Consider the following 16,394-nt stretch of genomic DNA (forward strand, 5'->3'; position numbering starts at 1 on the left):
TAAAGTATGCATCATTTGTACTGAGTAGCTCCTGTGATTATAGGCTGCAGTTGCAGTACGCTCTTTAGAAACATGAAAGAGAAGAATCATGCCTCCTAATATGAGAAAACCAATGTATGTAGATTGCTCCAAAAGTAATGCCTCCAATTCATTTCCATAGAAACTACAACAGTTGCAAAGAGCACAGCAATACAGTATAATAGAGCACATTCTCAGCTGCAAAACACTATTTTTCAATTCAGTCACCACCACTAGCTGTGCATTTTTTGCCAGCAATGAACAAGCGCCTGTATGCTGCACCCATAAAAATCTGCACCAGTTGAGATGACCACTGTCATCACTGCTGAAACAAACCACTCCTTGCCTCACTGTGTTCACATCCACTGGTTGGTCAACATCCAGCAAATGTCAATAAATGTCAGTGGGTGCCATTTTTTGTCCATGGAGGAATTCAACAACACGCCTTTTCTTTCTATGCGCTTCCATGCCATTTGGTCAGGCTGCCCCTCAGCTGCCATCTGTTTCATGGCAACAAAATGTAACAGAATATTGATGAGAAGATTCAACCTCCACAGCCATGCCACCTCTGATGTTGTGGGCCATCGTAATAAAATAGGGGCATTACTTTCGGAGCAATTCTTGTATTTCAGCTGTTCAGATAAATTTGCAACACCCTAAGCTACTCTTTATTTCTGGTGCTACACCTTGGTCCTGTTTCACTACCAAATTTCAGCTTTATAATCCCCAAATTTTGGACTGAATGCTGAATACATTGCCCTTACCATTACATTATAGCACATTACTTCCTAGAGGTAGACTGTAGTAAGAGTAAGGGAACAGGGCTTGGCTTTGCATTATTCTGTCCTTTCATTTCTCTCTCTGAGCAGTTATGCTAGCCAGCTCACTCTAGAAATAGCCATGAAAAGCAGACATAAAGGAACAACAACAAAATTCATGCTGCTTACTGGCTTGCTGTAGGTAGCTTCAGTAATATCTTTAGCTTTTATAGACTGCACGTGCCTTCTGAAAGTTTACGTATTTAGAAGCAGAGCACTTATTTTCTTTTGCAAGCAAAGCTTTCAAGTGAATAAGCCAGTACAACAGGCCTTAAAGGTTTGCACAGACTCCAACTCCTTGCTGTTGGGAAAGACAGAAGTTGCTGTTCCATTACTTTTTCTTTTGCTGAACAATTTTAAGCAGGTTTGTCGCAATCTATTTTCTTTTAAGTCGGTTACTCCTAAGGAGACCAGTCCATCATTCTGCATACTTAGCAATTCTCTCAGTTTCTTATTTATCACAACAATCCAGTCATTTTTTTTTAATACAGATATTTTACATTAATTTAACTCTTCAGAACGAAGCAAGCTATGCAATGAAATGAAAACTGCACTTTAGAGCCACCACAAAGCAGAAAACTGAGTGAGTATCCAGTTATTAAGTACAACACCAACTATAACTGATGATTCATACCATCACGTATAGCCACGTCTTTTGGGGGAGTCTTCTTTCTTTGACTTGGATCATATAAAACAACTAAGAAATTTTCAGACAGACAAGAGAACAAAGATTCTTCTTTCTAGGAAGAATCTTTTTTCCTTTCTAGTTCCCAAAAGCAGTAGCTTTGTCTTTAGCCAGTTAGCTAGCAATAAAGTAAAATGTAATCAAAATATAGACTACAACGTCTAATTATTCTATTTTCAGGTGCTTTTCTTATTCCCTACATCCTCTTCCTAATTATTGCTGGAATGCCCCTGTTCTATATGGAATTGGCACTGGGACAGTACAACCGAGAAGGAGCTGCCACTGTGTGGAAGATCTGCCCAGTGTTCAAAGGTAAGCGTCCCTCTGCTCCCTTGGAAAGCACAGTGAGGGTGCCAACACCTGCAACCACAAACAAAGGAAAGGTCTTGTCTTTTCACAGACAGCATGATATTTGCTGACCTTTCTCTAACTCTTGAAGTCAGAAGCCTTTTTGTTACTGTGGGTGAAGCAGAAAATGAAAAAAGCCGCACACAGAAATCATCTTGCAGGCTATTGCTCAGGAGTGCAGCAGAGAGCAATAAGCAGAAGGAACAGTTCAACTTTGCCCCCCTTTTGGCTGTACGCTGGGGATGGGGGGAGTTGGGTTTTTCTGGGTGGAAGGAGGGGCTGGAGATGCAAAAGATTAGAAATATCAAACCTCATCCATGTCAGTTCAGCCCTGTCCCTCTCTGCAACACGCAAGCAAGAAATAGCTGGGGTTAGCTGCTGGGGGCACTGAGGGGCTGTCTAAAGTGGTGTTTCTGGATGAAAGAAACACTTCTTAAGGAGCCTCAAGAATTTTCTTTACCATTGCTTACCAGCAAAAATCATGAGCTACCCAATGTAAAGTCTTTTTGACACAGAGCTATCAGAAATCACTGAAATGAAACCACTCAAGCCTGACTGATCCTAGAAGCTTAAAATTCAGATCATGTTCATCCCATGACAAAAGCTGAAGAGCTTAACAGTGGCAATCCAAACTCGGCAGATCCGGAACTTGGATATAGGTTACACTGAGTAAATGTTAAACTTCTTTCTCAAAATAAAGCTCTCCCCTTCCAGGAGGCTACAATCACAAAACAGGAGAACTGCAGAGGTTGGTTGTTATTTCATATCAGTCAAACCCAAAACTCATAGTAAAATTAGAGATGTACTAAAAGATAAATAGGTGAGCTAGTAATAAAGATGTCCCTGAATTTAAAAATGAGGTCATGTAGGTTTGCCTAAGCCTGCTGTAATTCTTTCATGGAGGCAAAATTCATCCCAGCACCCAGGAACCTGCAGCCCTTGCTCAGTCAAAATTCCAGCTGGCCTCGGTTAATGACTTTGGATGACAAAGAAGATTTTGCAAATTTGACTGTAATAATTAGACCACAAGGATCTGAGTGTTTGAGCCCAGCAGCATGGTGCTCTGAAGCAGTTTGTTGACTTCAGGACTGAAATATAAGGAGACAGGAAAGTAGAACTTATTTCATGTACAGGCTTGTTGAAATTCCATCTGCCTTTTTTTCTGCTGACATATTCAAGGTGGGCTAAAGATACACTATTGTGATTTTTGAATGTTCTTATTACTGGATATAGATGAACCTGAGTTGTGTGATCCTTGTAATAAATATTGGATTTTATTTCATCTCAGTACTACTGCAAACTCAGTATTGTTAAAGTTTTGATCGATATGATAAAGCATGCACACATTTTACTGCTAAATTCGTAATGCCTCTGAGTTCTTTTATGGTTTAACTCAACTGAAAAGTACACAGTCAACCCAAATTTATAATGGCTTTCCTAAAATAAAAGCATTGTAGTACTAATTTTAGCTATGAATATTATTGCCATGATCGCTAAGGGCTCTGCTTCTTGTGTGATGCTCTCATAATGCATGTGATTTAAAATATACCCTGTAACCTTTGCAGCAAAACCTTTTCATCTCTGCATTTTCCAGCACCTACTTTAGAGTGTGGGTGGTGCAGCGCTGCATTTAAAAAGTCAGACCTAGAAACAGGAGAGCACATTCATTCCTGAACATCCTCATAATTTCAAAGAAGTGGCATTGATGATATATTCGATAGAGTATTTCTGAATCTTGATATGAAATGTCTGCAATTGTCCCCCTGAACAGAGATCATCTAATTTCAGTGCAACTTATTATTCTCATTTAGTATTTTACCATTTATATTAACAATTAATTACCCTCTTAGGTGATTTAGTTTTCTTTCTATTATGTTTATTGTAATATATCACTGGAGTTTGAGTGTTCATTTAAACACTAAGGATTTCAAGATACAGTTTTATCTTTCTTTTCACTATCTGTCCCCAGTGCTAGGGATGAACAACCTGGCTTGTATATACTAAAAACTTCCCAAGGAAGAAAAACTTTGGTTCAGTCTTTGAGCTGCCAGCTTCTTCAGTCTGCATCTGTTTCTTATGCAAATTTCAAACCAAGGAAAGTTCATTCATTGCTGTATCAGGGAATGTGACAGTTCAAAAATATCCAACTGTTAGGCCTCCAATGCAGTATTTTACTAGAGAAAATAAAAAATGAAAGTTTACACTTACGTGCTTGTGACACTGCTGTGCTGGTAGCAATAAAGCAGATGAAGTCTCTACCCATAACACAAAATACAGAGAACCCTAGGATAGGATTCACAGATCAGTCCTGCTCATAGATTAATGGAAGAACAATATTAGCCAAGATAAAACATGCTGCCTGAATAATTGTGACAGTAAGCTTTTATTCTGTTCTGCCGTTAAGTAACAAAGCTTCCATCTAAACTATTAAAAACCAGATATTATTTAAAGGAGAAAGCTGTCCCTCTTAAGAGACACTCCAAGCACACCTCAACAGTATGCAAAAATACAAAGAAATGTTTGAAGCATCAGAGGATGCTTAACACTGGAATTCACCAAATGCCCTGCCCAGACTTAGGTTTAAATTTTCTGTGACTTCCATTCTATAATCTTGGGGATATAATGATATCTCCAGTTTAGCAGAGTTTAGCCCCAAGACTGATATACAGTAACATTTACTTGTATAACCACTTGCACCACTCAGTGGAACAGCGTAGGCTGTTATGTGCATGCTTTGGACCTAGTCACAAACTGATAGATGCAATCTGGAGAGGAACAATGGTAACGAAACAAAAGGGGAATGCTCTCTGATCCAAACAAGCTCAGCAGGAGGCATAGGGAAACTTCAGCTTTACTTTTCCAAGAAAAGTTGCCAAGGATTCCGACACAAAGATGAAATGAATTTCACTCCTAACATGGACTCACAGTCCTTTGCATTGGAAGAAAAACCCCAGTGGCGTTGAACAAAAGCAGATTTTGACACTGAGCTGCCTAATTTCTTTCTCTGGCAAGACAACTGGATTTCCTAAAGGCCAATCACTTTCCAACTTCATTAATGTAATTGCTTGTTTTAAGATCAATGGCGTGCACGTAAACATTAAAAAAAAATTATCTGCCTGAGAATCTAAAAAAAATTGCAATTATGGCTGAGAACTAAACTACAGTGTTTGCATATACTGTTGCAGATAAAATGCAATGTGTAATCTCATTTTCCTTTGTCTTTAGGTGTAGGCTACGCAGTGATACTCATAGCTCTTTACGTGGGTTTCTACTACAACGTTATCATAGCTTGGTCTCTGTATTATCTATTTTCATCATTCACATTTGAGCTCCCCTGGACGAACTGCGACAACAGCTGGAATAGCCCAAACTGTACAGATCCCAAACTCTTCAACGCGTCAGTGCTTGGCAATGGCACCAAATACTCCAAGTATAAGCTCACTCCTGCTGCTGAATTTTATGAGTAAGTGTTGACTTAACTTTACTATTTATTCAAAATTGTATGTCTAAGAGTGTTTCCACTGGAAGATAAAATAGGTTAGCATCCAGCCTCTAAAACAAGCATCAGAAGACTAAGGTTAACATGCAGTGGTAACGTTTGATTTATATTCCTGTGTGATTAAGACCCTTGCCTCTGCGGGCTTCAGTTTCTCCAGTACAAATGCAGTATTTGCCACAGAGCAACATGGAATTCAACAGAAGTTACAAATCTTTCTTATTATTCCATTTCTGTTCACATCAACTTTGCCAGAGCAAGGAAACAGAGCAGCATTATGAAAAAGACCACTGCAATCCAAACCAAACTGACTCTAAGGCTTCAAAGTAATCATTGGTTCTCCACTTGCAAAATGTCTCAGAGCAGAGCTCAGCAGTTCAGTGAAGTGAGACAAAGCACTGAGCAGGGAGGGGAGCACCACAGCTGTAAAAAGATGGACCTTTTCTAATTCCTGAGTGAAAGGGCGTTCTGCAGCATGGGCCAAGACAGGCAGACACATTCAAATCAAAGACTTGAAATCAAAAAGGTGTACAGATAACTATAAAACAATGATATAAATCTGCATATAAATAATTACATCGTGGATCCCCAGAGGAAAATGTTATTTGATTAGGAGAAAGATAAGAGGGTGAGCATCATGTGAATTGAATCAGCTGTTGAATCAATCCCAATAATCAATCAGTTTCTGTGTTGGAAATGAACAAATCTCAGGGCACGCATCTGCTGAGCTGTTGAAACAGAGGGACAACACTGTTAGCAAAAATAACCTGGTGTGTGTTACAGCACTTGGCTACCAGTAGGTCTGCAAGTCTGAAACATTTGTGGCTGCTTGTTCCTTATTGAAGACAGCACAATAATCAGTAGAGAAACACTGTGGGCAGGGGTATTGATGCTTTGAAAACAGTAAGGGGATTTGAGTTTAAAGCAACTCAGTACAATGACAAATATTGACAGCCAGGAAATCTACTGCCCTTACAAAGACAGTATGCAGTGCATTCAGAACTTCGATATAAATTGATCATCTTTAGCAAAAAGCTATAGGAATGCCAAGAACACGACTTTAAAATGAACTATGAGAAATTTATCAGCATCTTCAAATACTGTATTATCACAGAACTTCATGTGACCAGCATTTAAAGGAAGGTTTTCTTTACAGTTGTCTTGGGCTTAAGCTTTTTTAAAGCAAAATGCAATCCTCACAGTCTCGCTTTTCTCACGACTTAAAGCGCATCTCTGCAATTTCAGTTATCACATCCTGCTTGGGGGTGATTTTGTCTTTGTACTGGGTGCTGGTGGAATCTGCACCATGCTTTAAGTTCTACCAATCCAGGAAAGAGCTGTTTGCAGTTCTGCATGCATACTGAAACTTGACATATTAGGGTTCTTTCCTTGCCATGAAATAGAGTTGAATTACAGTTTTTTAAATGTAAGAATAAAAAGGGAATTTGATGTTTCATTGTGATTTGGCTTCTGAATTTTGAGATAGTTTTTAATTCCTTAGGCCCTGTATTCTTTAGTAGCTAGATTATATTGCAAAAATGAAAAAATTCATGTAACGCAATCGGTGACAGCTGCTTTCCCATCTGTAAAAACGGGGAATCACAAGGGGCATTATGTTATTATCCAGTATTTGGATTAGCTCATCAAGTCCAGCTGTAAAGCTCAGGTGTGGACCCATGCTTGCGCAGCTTCAGTGGGTTCAGATCCAACCTAGAAAAGACAGCCCAGTTCAGAAAACAGTGTTTCATCTTATATCCAATAACTGCCTTTGCTCCCATGGTCCTTTTGCAGCAGCCAGAGCTAGATCTTCTGACTGCAAAGTTTCATGTTAAATGCAATGGAGTTAGGAAATAGGAGTAATGATGTGATGTTAAATTTGCATCAATATAGCACATTTACAAAATAATGTACTGTTGTTGGATGTAGTATATTATGAACAAAGAGTTCAAGTAAAGGTCTGACTGGTTGTATTCCCTCTGAAAATCCCTTTAAGTAAAGTTCAAATATTCCCTTAAAAATATGAAGTGCCCTTACACCATCTTGCACTACTGCTTGAACTGCTTCTGAACTGGACCCAATTGTTTACGTAGGAATTACACCTGGTTTTCCTTGCTAGATAGCCATAAGACACTTAATTCTCCTTCTAGGTTTAGATTACATCAAGAATATATGTAAACTTACGTAAACAGGGAGACCTGAAACACCAAACATCTCTTTTGGGTGGGACAAGGACTGAAAAGAGGTATTTCCAAAACAAGCCACAGGCATACAGCTGATGTGGCTGAGAGAAGCAGACACTTGTTCCCTCTTCAGGACATAAGTCCTTCACAGTGCAAAGCTGGCAGAAACTTCCTAGAACCACCCAGCTGCCAGAGCTGACTCTCCCATCTCTATCTCCACCGCACAGAAAAAACTGTAGGAAGACATGGCAGTGCTGTGATGTGACATTACTGTGGTACTTCCAGAAAGGCACCACTAAGCTCCACAGAAATACGCTAATCCTCACTGCTTGTACCGAGACAGAGAAGGGAAAACTTACTAAGGATCTAGGCCAAATCTTTCAGCTGTCCAGTGCTTGGCAGGGAGGGAGAGCAGGAAGAAATCACTAAGCCGCAGACTTGGAAGAAATCACTTCAAATTGTAATTCCCATGTCAAGGCATGACAGAGGCACTCTGGCAAACTTATCTAGATTTTGTTTTCAAGCCTCAGGAGTTGGGCAATAATGTGGGCTGAAGTGGTCCTACCCTTATGCTTTCTAGAGAGCATTTCATTTCGCTGTCTGGTTTCAGTTATTCAGGCTCAATTCAGGCCAAGTTGTCATTGACGTCAATGGGTCACTTGCTTAAACCAGGAACACAGGAGGGAATGGGACCTCTACAATACCTCATTAGTGATGGTTAAAATGAATTATAAGGCACATGCACACTGCAAAATTAACTGAGCAAACACTCCAAAATCTGACAGCGTCCTTCTGCTCATATTTAGTCATAAGTCCAGGAATAAAAAGTCGGTTCCACATTTCTTTGGAGATGTACTGATTACTTCCCTCTTTTGTGGCTTGGAATTAAACACAATGCAGAGGACATTCTATCCATTCAACATATGTCAAAATGATTCATTAAAAACATTTATTTGGAAGAACAGAAGTCCATCTCTCAAAAAAGAAAAAAGCTCCTCTACCTATTCCATAGCACTCCTATCTAAATATTTAATCTGAATTTGGGAATACTTTATTTTTGTTCTCTCCATCTTTGTGCCTGGAAAGAGTTGGTTTCCATCTTGCTTTCATTTATGCTGACAATCAAAAAATACCAGCTTGAAGGAACAAAAGCACTGCTCTTCTCTTAAGGCCCTGTGCCTGTAAAAAAAAAATTTGTTCCTCCAGGAACGAATCTTGACAGTTTTTTAAATAAGTAGTAAAATTATCAGCAAACCCATTGAGCTACAGCTATTTCCTTCTGATACTGCTTTTCCCAGAGCTGTAACCCATTCTTTCTGTATAAGAAATAAAACACATTTTAATAGGAACATTTTCCCACCAGATTCAGTAAAGGACATCAGCAGAACTCACAAGTCTGCCGGCAGAGTTTAATTGCAAAAAGGCTATCTGTGAACAAGGAATGAGGAGAACATTGAGTTGCAGCAGTCCACATCTATCTTATCTGTACACAGTAATTTATGAGGAGGATATGAACCAACAATACCCTGCAAAAATCCTCACTGTATAAAGTAAAGGCCACTTTTATATAAGAGGCTTGTGCTGTGGGGTACAAGCCTTCACAGGAAATACCACCACAGACTGACTGAAGCTCTGCATGGTTCTGTGACATAGCAAACAGTAACACCAACCTTCCCCATGTAAACAACTGTGAACCTGCCCAAAAGGGAGAAAACACCAGCTCAACTGGAAGCACAGGGAATTGTGTTTGCAAATAAAAACTGAATCAGACAAGACGACTTAATAAGAGGAGATACTTAGGAAATGTTTGAATGTCTTGTTTGCAAGTTCATAGTTTGAGATTTACATATGTGCATCCCTGCACATCATATATTACTGACTTTTTGACTGCAGAATGTTTTTGGACTGAACTAAGTAAATTAATAATCTTTTTCTTTTTGGCTCAGTATACAGAAATTTTTAGTTGAAAGCATTTATGCACAGGAAAAACAGCTATTCCAAAAATATTTACATGTGCAGCTTTGAAATTTGCTTTTCATGTATGCTCACACCTCCACATTTGTTGGCCATTTACTTATACAAAGAGAAAGGAAATTAAATGTGAGCGCAGTGAAAATCAGTCCGCATGTGTTCGCATGTTCTTAGGTTTTGGACAGCTTTATGGAAATGATTCCTAACCCACAACAAGCCGTCTTACAACAAGTTCAGAAGACTGGAGAAATAACAACTTTGCCAAGCTAACTTTTCCGGAGGGTTTTCATGAGCGCACATCAAGAGCAGCACATTACACTGCAGGCACAACAGCCTGCTTTGTGCTAACTTGCAGGAAGAATTTAACTGCTTAGCTCTACACAGAATTCTTTGTAGTTTGGTAGCAGTACCAGGCTCTGAGCAATCATTACAGAGGCCGGGAGCACTGCTACAGCACCTCTCCTGGGCTACCTCGCATTTGAAGTCCTGGCAAGTCAAGGCAGAGCCCCTCTGCAGCACGTCCTTCTTGTGCTCAAGGCAAAGCCAGCAGAGGTGCCACACATGGCTTTTTGCCCCACAGGCACAGCACAGGGATCCGTGCCCAACCCACAGGTAACCAGCTCCAGTCCCCTGCCCGCCACAGCTGTGCACGTTCACATTGTGTGCTCTTGAAACAGCATGGCAGTAAAAGCAGTGCTGCAACTGCACCAGAAGCATGGCAAACTGTGCAAAATACCTCATCCAAAGCTACTTAATCAGGGAGCCTTCCACAGGGAAAGAAACAACTGTATTTTATACCCTGAAGGAAACCAGCAGCGAGGACAACTGAACCATGGTTGCACAAACATATAAATGCAAGAGATGCATCTAAGAGAGCCTTCTAAATGAGTACAATTATCATGCCTAAAATTGCCTTCTAAATTGAGTATGTAATTTAATTTCTATAGATTGCTCTCTGTATACACTGTCAGTACTTTAACATCTTCAGACTACAATTTGCATTATATTTTAAATCATAAAAGCTAGTCAAACTGCCCAGATAGGGAACAGCGCTCAGAAGATCAGTTCTATATCTATCTATTTTTCTTTATCAATTTCCTCAATACTCATTCTATGAGAACCACTTGGGCTTGATCCCCCACAAGTGAATACTAACTTGAAGAAGTACTTGGCCAACTCCCTAAATTGTATTTTTGAAAGCTATAGCACATTTGTTTTGCATTCACTTGCCATCTCCTCCAAAACTGAGGATTAGCAGTCATTTCTCAGAGACAACTCTGCACTCAGAAGCGATGTTTACAAACACTAAAATCAAACAGATTTGTTCCTAATAAAAGCTTTCTGTTGGAAGAATTTCAGTTTGTTGGACTGTGAATCTGTTAGTTAAATAATTAGTTAGATAAGTTGATTACATTTTTCCATCTAAAATCTGATACGAACCATGTAGAAATTGTTTGGGTGAATGACCCTTCTATGGATCACATCAAATTTAAGTAAATTATTTTTACATTACATTTTTAAAAAAAAAGATTGCCTGAGCCCATAGAGTTGTGTGGTTATATTAGTATTGGAAAAATAAAATTATAATTGATTTGGGATTGGAAAAGCAAGGCTTATTCCAAGATCTTTAACTTCACCTTTTTGGATAAAAATGTACTGAATTTCTAAAACAGCCTCTGAAGTCTCCCCAGGGATGAATTACAAAAATGTTTCCTTAGAAAATTTTTACAAAGAACCAATCTGACAAAATCTAGGAGAATTCAACACCTAGAGCTCTTACCATCTCTTTTCTGGGTATGGATTAATGTTTTGAAGTGAAAAAAATTGAAGAATTTTCAGTCCAAGACCCTTAGCATTTCTTTTTCTTTTATGTCATTCCTTCCCTATACACATCTTTGACCATTTCCCTAAGGAGTAAGTTCTCAGTGTGGAGACAAAGGAAAGGGCTTTAGTAATGGGAACGCTAGGACGCAGGTTTGCGTCACAAGCTGTTACTGGAGTTGTGACTCCTCCAGTTACTGAGTCTGAGCAGCTGCCCCCTGCCTCCCCAATAACCTATGTTATCTAGGTTTTATATGTGAGCACCCAACAGATGGGATTCCTGTTGGCTCTTTGACACCACATTAAAGAGCAACCAAGTGCTACACAAAGACATAGCGAGAAACAGTGATCCAGCAAATAGCTTGTCATTTGCTGATTCCAGTAGAGGTGAACTTCTTCCCTTTGGCTAACTGTGGGGAGGAAGGAGGGCAAGAACTGGTGCCAGAGTTATGGACTGACTTGTGGAATCTTCCCAGCAGGGAGCACTGGGAAAGGAAGGGACCAGCATAAATCTCCTGGAGAGAGAAACTCTGAATGCAGCTTCAAACTGAAATGATTTTATATTCCTGCTCCTCTTGCAATTAGGCAGACAGACTCTTGGGACCTATATTTACAGTCTCAAAGTCATTGCAAATGTAATTTACAGTCCCTTACATGGAAAGTAGTCTTGGCATAAATCAGGCTCCTTTGCACAAATGGCTGATAAAATTAATTTCTTATTAGCTCCTCTTTTATTTAGCTCAGCACAATATGTCCCTGTTCTACTTTCCATCAGCTCATCTCTTAGTGTCTATTCTCCATCCATCCTCATAATATTTTCTCATCCTTTTTGCATATTTTTCTCACCTATTTTCACCTTTTTTTTCAATAATAAAGATCTCCAGGCAAAATATTAATTATTTATATCTTATTGCCTCTAATTATTGCTTTGTGTCTGACTCAGAGCCGCGACTTTTGAGTTTATTTTATCAGATATGGACAAAATCTCTATACTTAGGAAACAAGAACCATTCTCAGTAATTTTGAGCACAACCTAAAGCAAATGACAGAAAACTGATAGCAAGTGCTACATCTCTCCTGGCTCCCTGATGCAGGGATTTAAGAGATCCTACTTTGCCTGTGACATGTACACATCTTTACAGCACTGGGAAATGGGACGATCCTGCAGTAAGACAACTTCAGTATAGGAATGGATCTTGCATTATTCTGCTGTAATATCAACAGGTTGAACTTGGATATTTCAAGCTCTAAGCTTTATGAATGGAGAATCTTGAAGTACCACTTACTTCCCATTTTCTTCTTTGTGGTCATTGCAAGGGAAGTGACTGAGTATAATCTAAAGGAGCCAGTCAGGAATCTATCACTCCACGTGCTTTAGGAGAAACAGAGTGAAAGCAGCCTCAACTGCTCCTGAAATAGAGTACTACTTAATGGGAAACAGGTTTAATTGTGGCATAATTGAGCTGCTAACTGGATTTGCAACAGCATTGCTGATGTGTGTGTATGGTAACTTTGATGAACACGATGAATGCTAAACTCTTTTCAGATTTGCCCTTGTTCAAAAAATGACCATTTTTCAAAGTACATTCCAAAGCTGTACTTCAAGCCAAGAAAGTCTAGTCTAATAGTTTGACTGCTGCTTTTCCTCTCCATCTATTCAGATGTCAGCACATCTGAATCCAAATCACAGTCTAGCTACTAGATCTCTTGCTTTTTGCTGCAGCTGGAACCCAAACGTAGCCTCTAATTGGTAAACATTCATGAATTGCTTCCCAGCAACCTTCAGAAAAGGCATTTTTCAGAAAGTTTCTAGGACTTAAGAGGTCAGAAAGGAAAAAAAAAAAAGTAGAGGAAGAGGAAGCAAAATCCACCAGGATTCCATCTCAGAAACAGCAATGGTCTATGAAGATTTCCTTGCTTAGCTGCTCAGTTACACAGCTGTTTCAATTGGCTGCAGAATATTTTTTCTCTTCCTATTTTATGATCCCTTATCCTGATTAAGGGAGCAGAACTCCTGGTTTGGAGACGCTCCTGAAAATCCTGGGAATCTCACACTTGAAGTGGCAGTTCTGTCAAGTGTTCTTAACAGCAAGACATTGCAGGCTGCTCCTTGGAAAGCAAACAGAAGCAGTCTTTTAAAATTCAGAAAAATGTTTAGGCAGGAAGAATAAAAGGTTAAATGGACACAAAGAGTGCAAGGTCAGGTTCTGTTTTTCTAAAGGTTCATCTGCACATTGTAATTCAAAGGACTTTCTTTGTAGCATCCAACTATAATAATGATAATAGCATAACTGTGACAGCACAAACTGCACAATTTCTCCTAGTCTCTGTACAAATTTGCTTATCTGAATCTGTGATGCTCTTCCCAACTATATTTTTAACACTGCTCGAACTGGTAAGTTTAGAACAGAATCAAGCATCTCTGTCCAGAATCCATTCACACCTCTGGATCCCCATGAAAACACACTCTACTAGCAGAAATGTGAATAGCTTCCATTTGCCCTCTAAGGAAAAGCTGGATTAGATCCACCTCAGTTTACATTTAATGTTTTTTTTTCTAATGAGATATCAGAAATTCTAGCTCTCACCATTTTGCTGTTTTCACAGATAACAGCTGAGCACTTAGCTATACAGTTTGTATAAAAACTCATCTCGTACATTCTAAATAGGAAGGTTCTTTGAATATATGTCACAGGCACGCTGTCATTACCCTTTTAACGTCTGACATGTAATTATCCTTATAGTGCCACAGGAATTGAGCAGCTGCTTATTTTAGGACGATGCTTCTAAAAAGAATCTTTTATTCAATTGAGGATGTATAATAGCAACAGTCCAAGAATACAGTATTTCCTACAGAACAGAGCTACAGAAGCTGAACCGTTAAGTTCTTGGCCGATTACATCTAGATACCCTTGGTATGAAAATGGAATTATATGCTACACTTGTAGATTACTAAATGGGTTGTATCAGCGGGCCTTTATTTTCCCAGCACGTTTCTACAGTTAAATTAGTATAGAGACTTACTCGGTTTTCCCCCATTTAAGTTGACACAGATTGGCTCTGTCTCAGAGTTCTATCTGACTCATCTCTGGCCTGATAAGACAAGTGCTGAAGATAACTCTGAAGTACCAGCTAGCTAGTAAGAGAATGTATGCACAGTTAGTGGGGCAGGAATTGACTCCTCAGGCTTTACTGTCCACATGTCTGAAGTCACACAGGGCAAAACACTCAGTACTTCAGTTTCTCCAAAATGCAGTTATCTTGTATATGTCAAGGTCCTCCACTGATAGGGGATTCATCAAGTTCAGTTGTATTATCACAGTGCTAAGTCTGTTATCACAGTGTCGATCGAGGTCAACTATTTTACTCAAGCAGTACATAGCAAATAAAGGCAATAGAGAAAAATGAGGAGAAAGATAGATCACAATTACTTGTTCTGAATGAAAACTAAAAGACTAAGAAATTGCATCCCCAAGCCAACATCCCATAGAACTGTTCCAGAACCAGGAGTTAGCTTTGCAGTTGCCCCCTGGTACAGGGCTCCAAACACAATGCCATTCCTCCTCGCAAATACAGCCTTAAGTGAAATATTTCTATGTAGATCTGATCAAGCAACACGACCCCTCAACAGCACAGAACAGATGGGAGGAAGGGAGATTCATGGCAACATTTGCCCACATCCCTCTGTCTTGTGCACACAATGTGTTTTGGCAATTCTAATGGTGGACATCACCAGTCCTTGGAGAGATACTCTTTCCTACACAACTTTTTGTTGATCTCAAAACAATTACTCTACTCTGCTAAGCAACAGAATTTCTTCTGCTATTTTCCTACTATCTCAATGAACAACAAAGAGTTCTATGTCCATTTTGAATTCACCAATTGTTGCTTTTCCTATCCAACCACTTCCCCATTTGCAGCCTCACAGAAACTCATTCCATCAGAAACTCATTGCCCATGATGCAAATAAGCTAGCTGCTTGCTTATCTAGAGTCACAGAACAATTTAAGTTGAAAGACATGGCTGAAGGATATCTAATACAACTTCAAAAGTAAATCAGCCTATTCAGGCTCTTTACTGGCCAACTTTTAAAATTTCCAAGGACAGAGATTCTTCAGCCTCTCTGGGCATCTGCTCAGGGCTTAAGGAAACTAGAAGATAATGAGTGACACTTCCAAAATGTGGGAAGCAGCACAACATATGGCTTCACAAGAAAAACCATTAACTGCTAGCAGTATCTGAAGGGCAGCTCCTAGCACAGTGCAGCATCCATTTCCACTGCCCACAGGATGGGATAGATATAAGCCCTTTTCCCTCAGTGACTTGGCTTTGTTTCTGTGTATCTGGTATGCAGGCGAGGAGTTCTGCACCTGCATGAAAGCCGTGGAATCCATGACCTTGGCTTGCCTCGCTGGCAACTTTCCCTCTGCCTCTTGGTGGTGGTAATCATTCTTTTCTTTAGTCTGTGGAAAGGAGTGAAGACTTCAGGAAAGGTAGAGATAATATTGTCCTTCTATCTCAACTACGTTCTTTGTCTTCTTTAAGAAGTGTCCTTATTCTAGGAACAAAAGACTAAATCACTGCATCTGAGGGATCCTTGGGGACTAAACCATGCTAGAGGCCTTCATATATGTGCAGTGGAAGTACACAATCCAGATTCAGCCTTTATTTTATCTACAGATTCTGCTTGCATGATGTTTTGACTGGAAATTTTACTAGCATATTTTCAGTTCTGCATTGGTGGTCTCAACCGAGAAAATACCTTGAAAGACACAGATGCTTTAAATTGTCTGATGTGCATCCCATTCTTAGCTAAATGTGCTGATGTTTTCATGCTTTGTTGTTAGATAAAATGCCATGAGAAGAAAAATAAATGCCTAATAAAAGGAATTTGAAGTTTCTCTGATATCCCTTCAGAAAACACCTTACCAGAGATTCTGGGGTTACATTTTCGTGAAAGTGTCACCCAACAACATCAGGCAGCGACAGCAGACCCTTCGTTATTCTTTACGTGTTTCCTCCAGAGCATACTATAAAGAGCTTCTCCATAGAACTGA

At 39.5% G+C, this 16,394-nt stretch overlaps 1 protein-coding gene across 1 annotated transcript in view; it reads left to right on the forward strand.

Annotated features, from left to right (window-relative positions):
* SLC6A2 (solute carrier family 6 member 2) overlaps nt 1–16,394 on the forward strand; it is a gene marked incomplete at both ends in the record, with an annotated part of 58,712 nt that overhangs the window by 19,284 nt on the left and 23,034 nt on the right. Inside the window, 3 exons of the mRNA XM_079541594.1 lie at nt 1,702–1,833; nt 5,095–5,332; nt 15,692–15,830. Of these exons, the coding sequence (XP_079397720.1) occupies nt 1,702–1,833; nt 5,095–5,332; nt 15,692–15,830 (509 nt within the window). The remainder of the gene's footprint in view (nt 1–1,701; nt 1,834–5,094; nt 5,333–15,691; nt 15,831–16,394) is intronic.

Source organism: Tetrao urogallus (assembly GCF_951394365.1).
Source record: "Tetrao urogallus genome assembly, chromosome: 12".
Lineage (NCBI taxonomy): Eukaryota > Metazoa > Chordata > Aves > Galliformes > Phasianidae > Tetrao > Tetrao urogallus.